Raw genomic sequence first — 20,548 nt, 5'->3', positions numbered from 1 at the left:
CTATCATGTGTCCCAACAAAGGTATACTTCTGGGAACAGTTTTAAATATTATCTTTTTGTCTGCCTTTTAACATGATACATTGATCATTTTAAACCATAAAGAAAGTTAACAACCCCTTAACTTATATTGACTTTGAAGTTTATTGTGTAGCACTTTTATTTAGACATCATGTAACTACTGACCAGGACTGTTTACAAAGGTAATGGTTGGCCTTTGAGACAATTAAAAACTTTTAAGTACTAAAATTTTACATCATGATTTGTTTAACTTCCGAAGTGTTATGATGGTTGAAACTAACAGAAAAGAAAATCTAAAGCAAAAATATAATGATTTCCACAACAACCATATATTCCTCCCATATGAAAGGGAGGAAGGGAAAAAGAAAGGAAAGAAAAAGAAAAGGAGGGGGAAAAAGACAAGAAGAGAAAGAAAGGGGGCAAGACAGGCAAGAAAAATACTTTTTTTTTTTCCCATTTGCAAAAAGGAGGGGAAATTCTGAGGTCTCAGCAAATAATGTAATCAACAGAGTCAGTTTATATTAAGGCGTCTTCTTTACATGTTATTGAATCCCATCATGCCTTTCATATTGCCAGCAGCACCCTGTTGAAATTGCCTCATCATTGACTGAAGTCCTGCCATACCACCTAGAGTGAGAGTGGAATAAAATCAGATAATTATTATACAGAACTTGAAACATCTGCTACTTTTGCCTATTAAGTACTTAAACTTCTAAAAAATATACTGGGTTCTGACTGCAATTTGGTCACCAGCCGTGAAGCCGTGAATAAAAATTTGTATTATCACCAGTATCCTCATCTATAAGAGAATAAATAACCTACTTCATCCTGTTATGAGGACTACAAACTACATGAAAAGATCTTAGAACAAACAGTACCTAACACAGTAGGGAGTCAGTAAATTGAAACAAAAATATTTTCCTCTGGGAAGTCTGAGTCTTATAAATAGTAATAAATTGGAGTGGTGGTTAATGCACAGGACTTCAAGTAAGAAAACAATTCATCATTATTGAATATTTACTATATGCCCAGAACTGTACTAATTTCCTGACAAGAAATGACCTGTGATTTTACACAAGAAAGTGAGGTTCAAAAGGTTAAGGAACTTTTCATAGGTTACATGGTAAAAGTGGAACTTGGTTTTCAAAATCGTTATATAATTCCAAAGTCTCATCACTAAAACTATCCAGTTTCTAAACTAAGGCAAAAAGTCACCAGAAGAAGCATTAACAAAAGATGATTAGGGACTTCGCTGGTGGTCCAAGGTGGTCCACGTGACCATGAAATGAAAAGAAATAAAAATACAATTTTGGGACTCCCCTGGTAGTCCAGTGGCTAAAATTCTCTGCTTCCAATGCAGGGGGCATGGGTTCGATCCCTGGTCAGGGAACTAGATCCCACATGCCACAACTAGGACCCTGTGTTTAGCCAAATATATATATTTTTTAAAAAGATGATTATGTAGCTTGCTCAAAAATCACAAACAGCAGCAGGGGAGTGAATGAAACCTCGGCTTATACAACACTATTACAACCATTCCACTTAGAAATTAGATGGGCCTTTTCCACCATACGCTGTTTGATCTGATTTTCAATTAACAACAGAAGGCTTATTAAAACTCAACCCTTATAAACTCAACCATGCATTAGCAACTGGCAACAACTTCGTAATTACCCATATGATGAAGAACTCTTGGATCCATCATTTTGGCCATTTGTTGATTCAATTTTGCCATCTGTGACTGGCTCACATTCTTAGACATGTCACCACCTATAAAAATTTTTGCATCAGTATAGACTGTAATATAATCAGGATATCATAGAAATTGAGTAAATATAAAGAAAAACTCTATAATCTTACTCTAACACAATTATTTATATTTGTACATATTCCCTTCTAATCTTTGACCCAATTACATATATATTTTTGAGAAAGAAAAAGTGAAATTCAATATTAAGGGACGTTTAAGAGGCTTTTAAGGACTAAAATTTTTTAACACTTTTACTTATACCTATGAAATGAGCCACTATAAGAAAAAACCATATCCAGTGGTTATTAACAGTAAGCTGTAACAATTGTTTAGTAGTGATATGGTATAATGCTGAACAAAAAATTTTAAAGATATGGGTTAACTGGGAATGAGAGTGGATTACTGATAAATGGTTATGAAACAATGAGTCTGAGAGAACCTCAAGATGTATATATCTAAGAAGTTACTATAAACAAAAAGCTTCAGGGAATAGAAAAAATATAATGAAACTCCATTTATCAGTGAATTTCTACACACTCAGTGAGATTCTACACCAAAAAGGCAACCAATGAAAGACATGCACAATGGGGCAGAAGAGAGAAAAGCATCCTTTAGAAAATAACTGCTGTTCTCTTAAGACAAAGAGATCATTGATGCAACAGCAATGAATAAGTAGAGCTTGCTTCAGCAAAACTATTTATTTCAAAGAAACATTAACTCTGGTACTTCTCAGGAACATTTGTGAAAATTCAAATCAAAGTTGACCCTGATTCTCTGATCAAAGCTGGCTAATATGAATAAATTAAATAAATTAAGAACTACGAATGAAAGAAGATACGTTTTTATAAAACATGATAAAAATTTTTTAAAGTTTCATAATCAGTAAATCTGTGTAAGATGTGAATTCTATGACCACTGGTGATTCATTGTAAGTTTTTGTCTCTGAGGACTTAAAACTTCAAAAAAATTATTAAGGCTTTGGTGTGACAAGGATGTGCACCAAATTCACTGCCCACTTCATCTGGTTGTGCCTTTACTGAGCAGTCAATGTTTAGATAAGATCTGACCAACAGATCTGCAGTAGCTCTATCATGAACAGTCAGGGTCATTTGGGAAAGATGTTAAACTGACTTAATGTATTTATAAATCACTATCTGAAATAGCATGTGGTGTTAGGAAATATAACCAATTTTAAACAAGTTTGTCTAACTTTTCTCCCTTGTCACAAAGAAGAAAACAGGATATAGCAGGCAAGAAAAATAAGCAAACTGTCAAAACACAAAAGACGATATGTAAATACTCATCTGTTTTAGAAAGCTATTCAGTGATATTATTCATCTTTGAAGCTTCCCTAATCAGTATTTCTTAAATAATAAATTCACTTTAATAGCACTTAAGATATAGACAAAAATTTAAAGACAGGGCTAGGACAGTTGACTTTAACTCTGGAAAAACAAACTTATCTTTCTACCTTAGATAATACACAGCAAAATACATTCTAGGTGGGATAAAAAGTAAAATCTAAAAAAAAAAAAAACCCCAGAAAGAGGAGAAGAAACCACAGGTGACCACTGTGGTATCCGAGCCCCCTGGTGGCTCAGATAGTGAAGAATCTGCCTGCAATTCAGAGGACACGGGTCTGATCCCTGGCTTGGGAATATGCTGGAGAAGGGAATGGCTACCCACTCTAGTATTCTTGCCTGGAGAATTCCATAGACAGAGGAGCCTGGGGGCTACAGTTCATGAGGTTGCAAAGAATCAGACATGACTAAGTGATTAACACTTTCACACTGTGGTACCAACATGGGGAAGGCTTTTATGAGCATAAAAGAAATCACACCAAAAGGTTTGACTGCATTAAAAATGAAAACTTCAGTTTTAATTAAAAATATAAAAATGAAATGCAAACGAAAAACTGGGAAAAATATTTGCAGATATAATCCAAGAATTTTAAAGAGTTATTACAAAGCAATAAGGGAAAAAATAAAACAAATGGGACAAGAAACCTAAATAAGAGGGGATTCACCAAGAAAATTTAAACTAGTAAATGTACGAAGAGATATTAAATATGAGTAATCTAAAACACATATTGAAAAACTGACCGTTAAATTGGAAAATACTGAATTATTACCAAACTTACTCAGCATCTCCTATGTTTCTGATCAAAACAGAAAAAATCCCTGGCTTCATGGGAGACTGAACAGAAACTGACACAAGAACTGATACTGATACAGAACTGAGAGTGATATATCAATCAGCCTAAACGTCCGACAAAGATGCACTTGTGCTAAACGATGATACATACATAACTGGAAAAATACTATCTGTCTAAAAGTTATACTTTGAGGAATACTTGACAATATGGAAAAGAAGTTAAGATCAGAAGAAAACACTAGTTATATCAAATGTTACTTGCAGTAAGACCCATGGGATTCACTGGGGAGTGAAATGTAATGACTGTTTTAAACTTTTTTCTTATATTTTAGCATAGTCTCTAAATTCTCCTTAATATATAACTTCACACAAGTCATTAAGTGTGATTTTTTAAAAAATATTAGTGTTTATTACCTTGAATCTGAAAAGATAAATCACAGATCACATGATAAATCCTGGAAGTACTTGAATAAAACATGAAATTCAGCTGTATATTTTCTAATACTGGCAGTTCTTCCTAACTTTAATTTTTAGTTTCTCAACCTCTTTCTTTCCTTTCAGAGTGTCAAATAATGATGCGCTTGTTATTCCTCTTACCTTTGAAAAGTCCTTTGATACCTCCCATCTTTTTTACCATCTGTGCAAATTTGGTATATTGTGTCAAAAGTTCTTGGACATCTCTTGTTGATACCCCTGATCCTCTTGCTACTCTTTGGATTCTTCCTGGTTGCTTACTGAAGACCTTGGCACCGTCAGTACTGTCAAGTTCTGTAGGCAAGGGTCAATTACTGTCATGTACACACAACTATCATTCACTGTCAAAGCAATTACATCTCAATATCTCACATATAGAAAAACAAATATAATGGTCAAACCACCAACCAGATTTAACAAATGCTGTTATCATCTGCTGTGTCTGCCTCTGATTTTTAAAAGCTAAACATGGAATATATTCAAAAGAGTATTTATAATATTCTTAAGCTATAAAAACAATAAAACAAATACACACATACTTACCCTACAGAAAAACGTCTTTTTTTTGAAAAAACTTTTTGTCCATCCTTTCCATATTTCAAGTCCAAGTGCTCCTCAGAATATATACCAGAGGTATGTTTCAAAAAGCAACAAAATTGCTCACCTTAGCTCTAAATAACTATTATCCTTTAAATCATAAATTTAGGCAAATAAACAAGTAGAAGTAGGTAGGTTCTATCTATAATCAATAGAACGACTGTTATATTTCAAGTAATTACTACTAGTATTTCAATTCTTTCTGTAACATAAAGAATGAATGTAACATAAACACCTCCAATGTTTTGGTAACTCTTAGAATACAAGGTCCATTTCTCAAGGCGTTAGCTGCATACAATCTCAGGTACAAAATTGCTATTATGTCTGCATTCTCTCCACAATATCCCCTAATAAGTGATCACCTAACCTTGATCTGAACAACCACAGGTGAGATGACGCACTATCCAAATTAATTCAATCTATGCCATTCTATTATGCCTGTAATTATGGAAAATATTTTCCCATATTAATATGAAATTCATCTGTCTGACACTTCTTCCTATTTTGCATAGATGTCTCCTTACCAGGCACAAAGAATAAGGCTTTCAAATTATTTCAGAGTCACCATGTGAATTTTCCTCTAGGTGACAAATATCTAACTCTTTTGGCTGTTCCTCTTATAAGATGGTTTAGCACCCCATTTATCATGCTGATTTCCTAAATACATCTTCTAATTTGTCTATGTCCACTAAGCATATTGTCCAGAAGTGAACTGAAATCCACGGGAAGACTGATTACCAATGTAATACATACAAAGATCAAATTATCTCATAATAAACTTACAGTCCATTAAAACCTCTAAATCCATTTCATAAATGCAGTTTTTTTTTTCATAAATGCAGTTTTAAGCCACATCATTATGATAAAATATTTCAAAAATGTGTATCATATTCCTCCCAAGAGCTCAAATGGAGTGAGAAAATGAAGACAAGCTAATAACAGCACATCCTGGTAAGCAGTATGACTGAATTTAACAAAAAGCAGAAGGGCCATAACTCAAAGAAGAAAGGAAGTCAAGAAAGGCCCTATGCTGCTGGTTTCTCTTAAACTGTGTAGTCTTGAAGGACAAGTATGAGGTAAGTAAAGAAGGAAAGGAGCAAGGGACATTGTAGGAAGCAAAACATGGATTCCCAGAATAAATGAAAATCGTTTTGTGTAGAAGGAACCAAGCATGGATAAGAGCTGAGAAATTAAGAGGTTATAAAAATAAGAACAAGATTATAACAGAGCTTATGTGCTAGGCTATGGAAGTCGCACAGTTGTATCCGACTCTGTGCGACCCCATGACTACAGCCCGCCAGGCTCCTCTGTCCATGGAATTCTCCAGGCAACAATACTGGAGTAGGCAGCCATCTCCTTCTCCAGGGGAATCTTCCAGACCTAGGGATCGAACTCAGGTCTCCTGCATTGCATGCAGATTCTTCACCATCTGATACACCAAGGAAGCACTATGCCAGGCTGAGGAGTTGGGAATTAATCATTAAGACAACAAACAGTCATTGAAAGATTTTGATCCCAGAATTGTTATATTTAGAAAGATTGTTTTTATGGCAGTGAGGAAGACAGATTAAAAGAGGAGTGAAGGGCTTCCCTGGTGGCTCAGACGGTGAAGCGTCTGCCTGCAATGCAGGAGACCTGGGTTCGTTCCCTGGGTCAGGAAGATCCCCTGGAGAAGGGAACGGCTGCCCACTCCAGTAAAAAAAAAAAAAAAAGAAAAAAAAAAAAAGAGGAGTGAAAAAAGAGAACGGGATATGTCAGGAGGCTACTGTAGCAATCCAGGTAAGAAATGATGAGTGTATGAACTAATGCAGGGGACAAAGAGGAGAGAGAAAATACAAGAAATATTTAGGAAGTATAACTCACTAAGTCTAAGGTGATGTTAAGGTTTCTATATTCTACCTGAAGTGAAAAATACTGATATGAATAGACTGGGATAAATTGAATATGTATATATACTGTAATACCTAGAGTAACCACTAAGAAAAGTAAAATATACCAAAAACTATACAGATACAATAAAACACCACTAAGAAAAGTAAAATATACCAAAAAATATACAGATACAATAAAACAGAATAATAAATAATATTCAAACAATCCATAGGAAAGTAGAAAAGAGAAAACAGAAGAACAAAAATCAGAGAGAAAAAACAGAACCAAAGATAAAATGGCGGAATTAAATCCTAATATATAAATATCAGTTAAAAGAGGTTATCAGAATTATTAAAAAAAAATTACCATGTTGTTGATATGAAATTCATATCCAACATAAAATAGGTAGGTTAAAGGTAAAGGGATGGAAAAAGATATACAATGCAAACAACTAATTAAAGAAAGCTGGAGTGGTTGCATGAATAGCAGATGAAGTAGACCAGGACAAAGGAGGGCACTACATACATAATGATAAAAAGTCAAGTCAATTCACTAAGAAGACGAAACAATCCTAATGCATATGCACCCAACAAAAGAACTTCAAAATACATGAAGCAAAACTAACACAACTGAAAGGAGAAAAGTCAGGCATCTCAACACCTCTATATCCACAATCTATAAAATCACTAGACAGAAAATCAGCAAGGATGTAAATCTAAGTTGACACCAGTTTCTAGCTTGGTTGACTGAGTAGATGGATGGAAGTGTCACTCACCAAAGGAGAAGAACTACCTTTTGGAACTTATATTCCTCAGAAAACTCTCAAACATGTAATAGAGATACCTGTCCACCATTTAGTGAGCGTCTAGACAGGAAGTAATCCAGAGTACAGACTCTCAAGCCAGAAGCCCAGCCTCTCCATTCCCTGACTATTGACTTTGGCATATTACTCAACTTCCCTGTATCCTGACCTGTAAAAGCTAGATTGGATTTTGACCCAGAATTGTCCCTTAAGAGTTGTTGCTGGTTAATGTATGTAAAGTGCTCATGACAGTGCCTAGGCAGAGTAAATACTCTAGATGAGGCTGCAGTTATTAATTCTACACACAAAAATTTTTACAGTGTTGAAGATAAAGAGATGAGAAAGACACAACCTTATCTGGGTTACTATGAAGGCCAAGAGATCAAGAAAGGGGTAGAGACTATAAAAAATAATCAGGTAGGATATATGAAGTGATATTATTCAACAAAAGGAACACAATAATAAGAAATACTGGTTGAGAACAACAGAACCTTGTAGCATATATTCCTTTAGGCTCATTGAGGATGAGATGAGTGAAAGAGACTGTAGTTAGCAAGAAAAGTAAGGGTAAAAGTGGAAATAAAAAAAGTAACAGAAAATAAGAATAAAACATCAATGAACATCCAATGTTGTAAAGGTCAAGAAAAAGACTGAAGTCTCCACTGGAGTAGACCCAGTAGAAGGTTGTTGGAAATCTTTGTATAATCTGTTTCAGAGCAATGGCGGGTAGAGAAGTCAGATTTCAGTAGTTTGAGGACACAAACCATTTTTTTTTAAAGAAACTTGACTGAAAAGAGACAGAGTAAAAGTATAAGTGAGAAGTAAAGCCCAGAAAATGTGAAATTGTGAAGTTACTGTTTATATGCTGATGGATGAAAAAAAATCAGTAGGAAGGAGAGACTGGAGACACGGGAGAGGATTTTACTGATGGAGAAAAGTCATTGAAGAAGTTTGAAGAATGGCTTGTGGCTGTCACAGCCTCATCAGTAAGTTAGCCAAAGACTGAAAAAATTCAACGCTAAACACATGTATTTCTTTGTAAACAGAGATCAGATGACAGAGTAGAAGACCTGGCATGCTTGCTGCATTGAATCAGAAAAGGTGCTAAAAAACTGGGAAAAAGATGAAGTCATGAGTCTAGAAATACTCATGGGCTGAGGACCCAGAAGTATAGGAGGGAGGGATAATCTAGGATTACAGAGAGAGAATAGTATACTTGAGAAGACTGAAACCTCAGAGAGCAAAGTAAGTTGGTAAATATTGCTTAAACTGTCCCTCTCTTACAGATTCCCAATTCCTGTGAGCATATTAGAGGTCTGAGAAGACATGCAATAAATAAATGTACCAGTTTTTTAAAAAAACCCAGATTATCTGACTACAGGACTCTCCTTTCAAGTTATTTATCAACACTCTGAAGAACTGGTGTTCTCACCACAGAACTCATTTGGAGAAGCACTGTACTTAGACATTTCTCTCAAAGATGAAGTCAACCCAATAATCACACCTTTTGAGCAAGAGCTTTCAAGCAACTACAAATCTCCCAAATAATAATCACTCATTCTAAATTTTTTTCCATCTTGTCCACAAGAACACAGTGAAATTCTCAACTTGCTAATATTGAGAACACGGTCCTCCAAGTCAAGAAATCTGCCATCTTACCTTGATCATTCATACTATCCATTATTGTCATTAATTTCTTTAGCCTTGCCATTGACTCTTGTTCATTTCCTTTGCTCATGAAATCTGTTCCAAAACCAGGGATCATTCCCTAAAACATATATTTAAACATAAAAATCAGTAATAGCTTGAGATTAAGTGTTCACATTTAACTAATGGCTTTAATATTAAGTTTTAAAAGTAACTATTTTTATCCAAATATTAAAATAATTAAAGCAAGTGTATCCATTCTTAGAAATTGTAACAAAAACAACAGAGGTTAGAAAAAAACTTTTTAGGCTAACTAACCAAGATCTGACTGAAGGGGCCCATTTTCATGATATTTTGAAATTGCTCATACATGTCTCGCAACGTAAACTGACCTGAAATACAATAAAAATGATGCAAATATATTAGAGAGTGAACATTTCCATTCAAAAAAACTAATATTTTCCTTAATCATGGGCTCATCTTGAAGCACACTTATAAAATATCCAATCAATAAATATTCAGTGAGAAGTTGCATAAGATTACAGGATGAATGCTGTGGAGACAGATCCTATCCTACAGAAGCTCATATTTTATCAGAGAAAATGGACGTAAACATACACAGGAAATGTGAAAACAAAGGTAACAATCTATACATACTAGGATAACTGAAATTAAAAAATCTGACAACACCAAAGTTAGAGGATACAGAAAACAAGCAGAACTCTCATATATTGCTGATGAAAATGTAAAAATGGCAAACTGCTTTATTTTTTTTTTTCCATTTATTTTTGGCAAACTGCTTTAGATTATTTAGAGTTTCTTAAACAGCTAAACTGTCAATAAACTGGAAAACAGGTCGACTCTGGATGAAATACTTACTTAAAAGAACAGGATACAGGTAAGTAAAACCACTTGGATAAATATCAAAAATATTATGTTGAGTCAGGGAAACCAGGTGGGGAAAAAAAAAAAAAAAATATGTATATATACTCTAGGATTCCTATATGAAGGTTTACTGGGAAGGGGAATAAGCAAACTTCCTAGAGTAATGGAAATGTTCTGTTTCCCAAGGAGCATTTGTCAAAATTAATGGAATGATATCCTTAGAATGTGAGCATTTCATTATTATGCAAATTAACTCCAGTTAAAGACTATTTTCTATTTTTGTGCTACGATATAAAAAAGAATGTACTTGGTTTTAGGCATTCTGAATTTGAAGTAGCAGTAAAATACATCAAAAGAAATGTTATAATAGGCAGCTAGAAATATAGAATTAAACAGTGGTAGAGCAGGTTAAGGCTGAAAGGCATATTTGGCCATTATACAGAAATGACAATGGAAGCTAAGATGATATAGGAAGCCCACTGTCATGGATTCCAAGTGTAGAGTTTGAAAATATAAAAGGCGGATAACAATGTTAAATTTTGGGAGCCCAGAGAAAAGAGAAAGGTCACTATATTTGGAAGTAAGGAGGCGCCTGAAGCAAGGGCACAGACCTAAAGAGAGACCTAGTAGTTAGAAAGCAGGCTGCCTGGGAATATATTAGAAACCAACCTTCAACTTCAAGCAATGAAGACAGACATCAAAATAATTGTGATGAATAATACAATAATTACAGGGTCCAGTGGAAACACATAGCAGGGGTTATAAGTGTAGGGATAAGGTAGAATGTTGCTGAAGCATATTTAAGTAGAGACTTGAAGTATGAGTGAGTCAGTCTGGCTGGGGGTAAAGGAGGACAGAAATAGGAAGAGAGGATAACTGACAGGCAGAGGGACAGCAAGGTAAAAAAGACTGTAGCATACATTTCAGAAAATGACAGAAATTCAGCATGACTGGCACATGGAATGCTAAGAACAACGGTGTCAAAACACGACTCAGAAGATGTGGATTAGATGGTGGAGTCATTCAAAAACACTCCAAGGGCAATGGGAAGACACTGAAAGGTTTTAAGAAAGGCAGTAGTAATAGGATCAAATTTGCCTTTCTGAAAGATCATTTTGGCTGGAGTATAAAAAAACAGGTCCTAGGGAAAGAATCCCCAAAACTGCAAAACCTGTTAAAAGCCTTAGAATAAACAATCCAGATAAGAGATTAATTTAAATAGTTGCTGGGAAGTAGGGGATGGAATGGAGATAATTAGGAGGTAGAATCACTAGAACTAATAATTAATGGGAAGAGGACTGGGCAGAGTGAGGAAGACATGAGTGGATGACAACACCCAAGTTTCTGACTTTGGAAACAAGACAAGTGATGTTAACCTTCATAGCTGGCAACACAGGTGGGGGACTGAGACGGGAAGACGAGGACCAACGGAAGCCAGCATCTGGGGAGCATCCCAGCAAGCCAACATACAGATGCGAGTCTGAAGCTCCAGGCAAAGACGATGACCTAGAAACGACCACTACAAAACACCAACATCTAAGATGGAAAGACACAGGTACCTGACAAGATGAGTGAGAAGGAGCAGAGGCAGGATAGTGTGTGGTCATGGAAATTAAGAGTCATGTCATTTTGAGAAAAACAGAAATGATCAATAATAGTATATGTTAAATGTTCCTGATGTGCTAGACATTTTATATATATATATCAGCTCATCTTCACAACTCTATGAAGAAGATACTTAGTATTATCGACTTTTTACACATAAGGAAATTGAGGTTATTTTTTAAAGTTCTATGTTGGGTTAAAAAACTTAAGCTCTGGCTCCTCCTGCGCCCGCTGCTGGCTCTGGGGGCGCAGAGTGGGGCCAAAAAAAAAAAAAAAAACTTAAGCTCTTAATCATACTTTCATAGGAATTGTTTCAATATGAAGATAATGTGTATTTTAATCTCTTTTAAACTTCTTTTTATGTTTTATTATATAAGTATAAAACTTATAAGTAAACAAACAAATCAGAAGAGAGTATTTTAGCTTACTTTTAACCTGTTTTACTCCAAGGAACCCAATGAAAGCTTCAATACTAATCTTAAGGCAATTTGATTATAAGAAAGAAAACACTCAATTCTACAGCTGCTTAGATGACTGAGATTTAAAATGATCTTCATATAAATCATCTAAAAAATAAACACTGGAAGAACTGACGTTAATGGACTTATCACTTCAAAAAAATTCTAGTAGCTCTATCAAAAGAAAACAAGGGAAGTCATCTGAGATCAAATGCTTTTTGTTACTCATATACCATGTTTCAACTTCTCTATAAGCGCTTCATTGTCATCCAACTTCAGCTCATTGACTTTATCTATCAGTCCTTCAATGTCACCCATACCTATAAGAGCCAAAAAAGTAAAATTAGCAACTAATAGTATACTTGTTATATTGCTACATTATGCAAAATGCATGCTCATATAGTAATAAACCTGTGAGATAGGCAGCTCAGGTATTTCTACAACACTTTACAGGTGAGAAACTGAAGCTAGAGAGGTTAAGTAACAAAGCAGTGACTGCAGTCCAGGGTTTAATTCCAAATTCCATGCTCTGAAACATGAAAGTTTTGCTGCCATTATCACTGCTATTACTACAACCACATACTTCTGTACTGTGCTCTAAAACTTTCCCAAGAACTTTCCATCCAGTAGCTCTTTTTTACCACTCTAAACATGGGAAGCAGGTTACCATCATCCCTATTTTGTAGGTGAAGAAGATAAATCATAGAAGGAAATTATTTTCCTGAACTAGTCAGTGAGAGGGCAGAATTAAAATTTTAATCGGTCCTAAAAAGCCACACTATTTCTTGGATATTTGTCTATATCCCCACCACTGTACACACCAAGAAGTTTGCTGATGAAAGGTTGTGTTTTGAAAGGTTCAAAGTCATCTATATGTTCCCCTGTACCAATGAAAATAATTGGACTTTTTGTGGCAGCAACTCTGCAAAGAAAAAGAAAACACAAAATAACCTCAAAAAGGAAAACAGATTTCTAGATTTCAAAGTTTATTAGACAAAGGTACATAGCTCAAGCTTTTCACTAGCTAAAACAGAACTATAGATATATCAGAGGGACTCCAAAATTCTGTTTCTATTTATACTTCCTTCATAGACTATAATAGGTCCACTATTGGAACAGATTTTTAATGATTAATAAAGTCATAAACATACACACACACACAGTATGTAAGTCCAGGACACGGGACAACAGTATTAATGATACTTACGCACTGAGAGCACCACCTCCTTTTGCATGGCCATCAAGTTTTGTCACTATTACTGAGGCTACATCTACTTTATCTTTAAAAGCCTTAGCCTGGGCTTCACAAGCCTGTCCAATGGAGGCATCCATCACATAAACAATGTTATCTGGTTGCTAGAAAATTTAAATAGAAAAGATATGTATTTTAACTGACCTTAAGTAAATTTCATCAATAGAAGCTATAAAAAATATTTATTATAATTATTCAATCAATAAATATTTACTGCAGAAGTAGTATGTATTAGGCACCATTTAGGTCCTCAGATGGAGATGAGTAAGAAAATCCTTGTCTTTATGGGGCCTACACTGAAGTCATTGGAGACAGATAAAAAATAGGCAAATAAACATTTCGTCTAGTCAAGGCTATGGTTTTTCCAGTAGTCATGTGTGGATGTGAGAGGTGAACTATAAAGAAAGCTGAGAGCCAAAGAATTGATGTTTTTGAACAGTGATGTTGGAGAAGATTCTGGAGAGTCCCTTGGACTGCAAGGAGATAAAACCAGTCCATCCTAAAGGAAATCAGTCCTGAATATTCATTGGAAGGACTGATGCTGAAGCTGAAACTCCAATACTTTGGCCACCTGATGCAAAGAGATGACTCCTTAGAAAAGACCCTGATGCTGGGAAAGACGGAAGGCAGGAGGAGAAGGGGACGACAGAGGATAAGATGGTTGGATGGCATCACCGACTCAATGGACATGAATTTGAGTAAACTCTGGTGATAGACAGGGAGGCCTGGCGTGCTGCAGTCCATGGGGTCGCAAAGAGTTGGACATGACTGAGCGACTGAACTAAACTGACTGAAACATTTAGAATGTACAACTAAAATGGGATAGAGAAAATCAGTTATGAGGTGTGGAAGACTTCTTTCTGTAGGGTGGTCAGAGAAGGCCTGTCTGGAGGTAAAATTTGAGTTGAGATCTGAATAAAGAGGAAAAAGTTATCTCGAGCAATCACATTCCAGGCAAATGGAACAGCAACTGTAAATGAGAAGAAGAAAAAGCAGAAGAGTATGGGCTGAAACCAAAATGGATAAAAACAGAGGTAAGGCTATTTCCCTTAGATCTGCTCCACTAAATCAAAATAATGGCACGGCTAAAAACCAACTTATTAGCACTAACCATTAACTAAAGAATTACTGCCAGCACGTCAGTGGCAAATATGGGCTCATAGTATGTGCTACAGATTACCTATAAACCATTTCTTATCCCCAAGTTATTTCCATCACTATTTTAAAGTGACACTAAATGATAATTAATATTTTTAAATGCTTCATTTTGAAAATCTTTCAAAATTCACCTAAAGCAAATGTTTCTAATTTAAACAATTTACAGAAAGGAAATTCAATAGTTACTAAAGGTTATTCTCAATTTATTTGTTAGTTTTTCTTATACATACTAATAAGATGATTAAGCAGTAGAATTTCCAATACTCATGAAAATTTCATATCAATGTAGAGAAGATTGAGAAGATTAAGTCCTTATCATATAGATAAAGGAGCCCAAAATAAAAATAAATTACTTGGAAACATACAAGCAACAAATAATTTATATGGTTCACAAACTCAGTTAGGTTTTAACTGAAGTCCTTATAATGTTGTTACATTATAGCTACTTACTATAGCATTAGCAACTTGAAGCATTTCTTCAAACAAAGAGTCTTCTTGTTTATGACGGCCACTTGTATCAACAATAATAATTTCAAAGTTTTCATTTTTGAATTTCTCCACTCCTTCAGAGGCAATGATAACAGGATCCATTTCTGTATAGCTATTTAACATGGAAAAAATGATTTAACAACCACAACAGCAAAACATTCAAATACTAGTAATTTGGAAATTGCAAGTATATCTTTAATCTATTCTGAAAAAGTCATATTGATCACAATTTCAATTAAGTACAAAATCCAGTTAAGTATTAAATGTGACAAGCCATTTAAAGAGCAGCATGAAGCAGTATCCAGTCTCCCAATTATGAAATCCCGTATGGTTCTGCTTTATATCTTTTCTGAATGAGTTGTGTATCCCTCAGTTTTTTTTTACATTTTAATAACTGAACTTGTATTATATAGTGTCTCATAATGTTTTCCACTTAGTCTTTTGAAAGCATTTTTAAATGTAGTTGATGTACACTATACATCATAGCTATACAATACAATGAGTCACAGTTTTTTTTTTCAGCTGAAATTGTTGCAAATGGCAAACTTTCATTCCTTTTTGTATCTGAGTAGTATTGTATTGTATGTAGGGTGTGTATGTGTGTGTGTGTGTGTATGTATCTCAATCTTCTTCATCCATTTATCTGTTAATGGACACTTAAGTTGCTTCCATATCTTGGCAATTATAAATAATGCTACTATGAAGACTGGAGTGAATGTAGCTTTTCAAATTAGTGTGTCTTTTTTCCCTCCCAAATATATACCCAGGAGTGGAACTGTTGGGTGATATGGTAGTTCTATTTTCAGTTTTTTGAGAAACTGCCATACTGTTTTCCACAGCTGGTGGTACCAAGTCACATTCCCACAGTGTACAAGGATTCCCTTTTCTCCATATCCTCGTCAACATTTGTTATTTGTGTTCTTTTTGATGATAGTCATCCTTCTGTAGCACTTTATAAAACCATTAAATATTCTTGTAACACGTGACTTTTAAGTTATATAGCATTCCATCAGATGGCTATGCTATCATATATTAAATAAATGCCCTACTGTTGGCCATTTAAGGTTTTCTAACTTCCTGGTATTAAAAATATAGCCAATATGAATAGTATATAATGTTGTTTCTTCTAAACTATGATACACTCCTACAAGCTGAATTTGGATCAAATGGTTTGATCATTGAGGCTTTTGGTTTTTAAAAGTCTTCACAAAACTTTAATTTCATTGCTATTTTATTTTCATAATCCTCAAAACTCTATTCAACTTGAAAATCAAAAAATAAGATTTTATTTTAGTTTACATTCTTTTGATTAGTGGCAACTTTTAATACAGATCAATGTTGTCAAATGAAAGGATATATAATGTTAAAAAAAAGTTTTCCCCTAAATTAACAACACAAATCAAGCAGAAATACACTTAATAAAAATACATGTGAAACTTAAAAGAAGAAAATTAATATATTTAAAGACAAAATTTTTAACAAAAAAGACCTAGCAAGTTTCTACATGGAACTATACAAATAAGATGTCAGTTCTCCCCTAAATTAATTGGCTTCAATATAGTTTTAATCATAATCTTAGGGAGATTTTTCTTTCTGGAACTTGATTAAAGAAACCAACACAACATTATAAAGCAATTTTCCTCCAAATAAAAAAAAACTAAAATTTACTCAGGAAAATGAGCGGGTGAAAGAGGCAAGAAATGCTGAAAAAGAAGACAGAAATTAGCATTACCAGCTATTTTAAAATATGATAAAGATACAATTAAAATAAAACTTATAAATATATAAAGAAATAGGATCAAAGATGTTCATAAAGAGATTACTTACATACATGCATACAATGGAATACAGTGATGTCATAAAAAGAATTCTCTTTAACAGCATATTGTCCAGAATTATTAAGATCCCATTATTATAATAAATATTTTAATGAAATATAACATATACATGGAAAAGTTTCACAAAGTTTAAACTCAGTGAATTTTCATAAAGCAAAACACCCAGACCAAGGAAAACAAAATAATTAGTATTTTACTCACTCCCAAGAATAATCACTCCCTTATCTTGTCATAAGATCCCATTTTTAATCAAGTCTATAGTAGTATGTTTACATAAAATGCACTATTTTAAGTATTCATTTTAATGAGCTTTGGCAAATTTATACAACCCATATAACTACTACTAAAGCAATCAAGGTTCAAAGCATGAAAAGATTCTATTTCAACTTAAAATTATCTATCTCGTGTATTTGTTTATATAGCACATTTGAAAAAAGCAAAGATGGACTTGCTAAGAGCTGGTATTTGGGAAGTGAAACTGTTAGTACTTTCACTTCTTTAAAATTTTTTTATTAAAATAGTGTTTCTTTTTAAAAAAGACAGAACAAATGGTACAAAAAAAAACATATCTACTGTCCCCCCAATAAATGCTAACATGTAAATTTAACATTAGAGATCATTTCAAATCCTTCCTTCCCCAGTCCGATCCACTTCATCTCTCCCAGAAGAAACAATGATTGCTAATATTTTACTCCATATACATAAGCAAAGGAGAGATTATTTAATAAACAGTACTGAGAAATTAGTTAAAAATTAAGGCTCTGGCTTTGGCTAATAGTTCAAGTAAGTAGCCTAAGCATTACTTGCTCAGTCGTGTCTGACTCTTTGCAACCCACAGACTGTAGCCAACCAAGCTCCTCTGTCTATGGTATTCTCCAGGTAAGAATACTGGAGTGGGTTGCTATTTCCTTTTCCAGGGCATCTTTCCGACCCAAGGATCGAAGTCTCCTGCACTGCAGGAAGATTCTCTACCACCTGAGCCACCTATCAGCTCACACCCATCACTGTGCAAATATGAACTCTAAATATGTAACTGTTTATTATCCTTTGATTTTTAAATCTATGTTAGAAAAACATAGATTTCTTATCCTAAAAATATTCTTATCCTAAAAATTAAATTCCTAACATTATTCTTAAATCTATTTGCTAGAAATTATCATTAAAAAATAGAGGGAATTTCCTGGTGGTTCAGCGGTTAGGACTCTGTGCTTTCACTGCCAAGGGCCTGGGTTCAATCTCTGGTTGGGGAACTAAGATCCTGAAATCAGCATGTTGCAACCAAAAAAAAAAAACCTAATAAAAGAATTTAAATAAAGAGCATACCATAACCAAAGTTCACTAATTTCTTTGGCCAAAAAGTAGCAAATAATGATTTATAAAATGATACCATTCATTTAATTACTTCAAATTTTAGCTTAAGTTTTCTATATTAATAATAATTTTCTTATATTAATATATGAGTAGCATTAAGAAAAATGTTATTCTCTCAAATAAGTCTTTCTAAACTCAATCTTGACACAATTCTTTTAATTAGTCATTTTAACATATACAAATCACCTAACTGAACAGCAATGTAGCAAATGAAGGTTAGCAATGATCAGACTCTGAGATACACATAGATTATAAACCATTTTAGGATGATCGAACACAAACTTTTAAAAAATGGTGTACTAAACAGCCACTATGGAGAACAGTGTGGAGATTCCTTAAAAACTGGAAAAGAACTGCCATATGACCTAGCAATCCCACTCCTGGGCATACACACCGAGGAAACCAGATCTGAAAGAGACACGTGCACCCCAATGTTCATCGCAGCACTGTTTATAATAGCCAGGACATGGAAGCAACCTAGATGCCCATCAGCAGACGAATGGATAAGAAAGCAATGGTACACATACACAATGGAATATTACTCAGCCATTAAAAAGAATACATTTGAATCAGTTCTAATGAGATGGATGAAACTGGAGCCCATTATCCAGAGTGAAGTCAGCCAGAAAGATAAACACCAATACAGTATATTAACACATATATATGGAATTTAAAAAGATGGTAACGATAACCCTATATGCAGGACAGAAAAAGAGACACATGCATAGAACAGACTTTTGGACTCTCTGGGAGAAGGCGAGAGTGGGATGATCTGAGAGAATAGCACTGAAACATGTATATTATCAAGTGTGAAACAGATCGCCAGCCCAGGTTGGACGCATGAGACAAGTGCTCAGGGCTGGTGCACTGGGAAGACCCAGAGGGATGGGATGGAGAGGGAGGTGAGAGGGGGGATCGGGATGGGGAATATGTGTAAATCCATGGCTGATTCATGTCAATGTATGGCAAAAACAACTACAATATTGTAAAGTAATTAGCCCCCAACTAATAAAAATAAATGGAAAAAAAATGGTGTACTAAAGAAACAGACAATGTAGAATTCACCAGGGTATGTTGAATCGAGAAATGCTTCAGACAGGTCTTAAAAGAAACAACTGGAATAGAAGCAGGAGGCTGGAAAGCATGCAAGGCAGGGTAAGTACAGGAAGAATTATAAGCTAAACAATACCTGCTCTGATTGATCAGCCTGGATCAGAAAAATCATGTTATAATAATAAAAGATAACAATGTATTAATTATACCCCTACTTTATTCCAAAAATGATTCAAGCTTATAGGTACATATTAAAATGTGGCCAGATAGCATAAAGTAAAGTCAGATAGATAAGGTAAGACATACGAACATAAGAATAAAAACCAGAACCCACCTTCCATAAAATGGAATTCTTGCTTTGGTTGCATTCTGTTTTAGTTGGTCAAAAGCCCCTATGAAATAAAAAGTTAATGAGTCCTTAAACTTGAAAATAAAAATTTCAGGAAATAATTTTCAAATTTCAGCACAATACCTGCTCTGAATGTGTCTGCACATATCAAACAGGTCTTCCAACCTTTCCTCTGATAATAATATGCTAACTGGGAAAGGAAGATTTTAAAAATCAATAAATACAAATTTTACACATGTAATTGTTTCTGTTTACACTTATTATTTACTTAAGGAGTAAAATAAAACAGTTCATATTCTCCTAAAAAGTAATATTATTACATTCTGAATACCGAAGATTTCCTGAAGAGTTTAAACTCTAAGTGCCAAACAGTCACATTCAAAGGATATGAAATGATCAAGCAACAAATGACCACGGTAAAAAAAGTTATTAACGTTAATTAAAAACAAACAATAACATAACCCTCTAAGAAATAATCCTGTTGTTTTTTTTTCTTTCTGAACTATACATAGTTGAGGCTTCTGAAGCAAAATCTGGTAACAAAGTTGAGGTACCCAATTATGAAGGAAAGGGTGGTATAATGAATTTAAAATTAGCAAAATGATATGTAAAATGAAGATCCATACATATTATACTGGGTGAGACACTGTGAAAAGGGAATCCTGAGCCACAGGATATAAGGTAAACTTCCCACCTTTACTTCTCCAAAAATCATATCCTCATCTCCTTAAAGAATAGGAACAGTCTTCTTGGTAAAAGCACTTGATTTCCTCAAA

General features: G+C 34.3%; 1 protein-coding gene across 2 annotated transcripts in view; it reads right to left on the bottom strand.

Moving 5' to 3' along the window:
• Window positions 1–117: 117 nt before the first annotated feature.
• Window positions 118–20,548, bottom strand: part of SRP54 (signal recognition particle 54) — a 37,537-nt gene continuing 17,106 nt past the window's right edge. For both annotated transcript variants that reach the window (XM_043921818.1, XM_043921819.1), the window contains 11 exons: window positions 19,896–19,962; window positions 19,758–19,815; window positions 15,123–15,273; window positions 13,470–13,618; window positions 13,084–13,184; window positions 12,496–12,582; window positions 9,633–9,706; window positions 9,327–9,435; window positions 4,520–4,690; window positions 1,693–1,788; window positions 118–645 (listed from right to left, as the gene is read on the bottom strand). In XM_043921818.1, coding sequence (XP_043777753.1) covers window positions 554–645; window positions 1,693–1,788; window positions 4,520–4,690; window positions 9,327–9,435; window positions 9,633–9,706; window positions 12,496–12,582; window positions 13,084–13,184; window positions 13,470–13,618; window positions 15,123–15,273; window positions 19,758–19,815; window positions 19,896–19,962 — 1,155 coding nt within the window. In that variant the 3' untranslated portion in view covers window positions 118–553. The remainder of the gene's footprint in view (window positions 646–1,692; window positions 1,789–4,519; window positions 4,691–9,326; window positions 9,436–9,632; window positions 9,707–12,495; window positions 12,583–13,083; window positions 13,185–13,469; window positions 13,619–15,122; window positions 15,274–19,757; window positions 19,816–19,895; window positions 19,963–20,548) is intronic.

This window comes from Cervus elaphus, chromosome 13, assembly GCF_910594005.1.
Source record: "Cervus elaphus chromosome 13, mCerEla1.1, whole genome shotgun sequence".
Classification (NCBI taxonomy): Eukaryota; Metazoa; Chordata; class Mammalia; order Artiodactyla; family Cervidae; genus Cervus; species Cervus elaphus.
The sequence above is the reverse complement of the archived record's forward strand: the minus strand, read 5'-3'. Positions and strand labels throughout refer to the sequence as shown.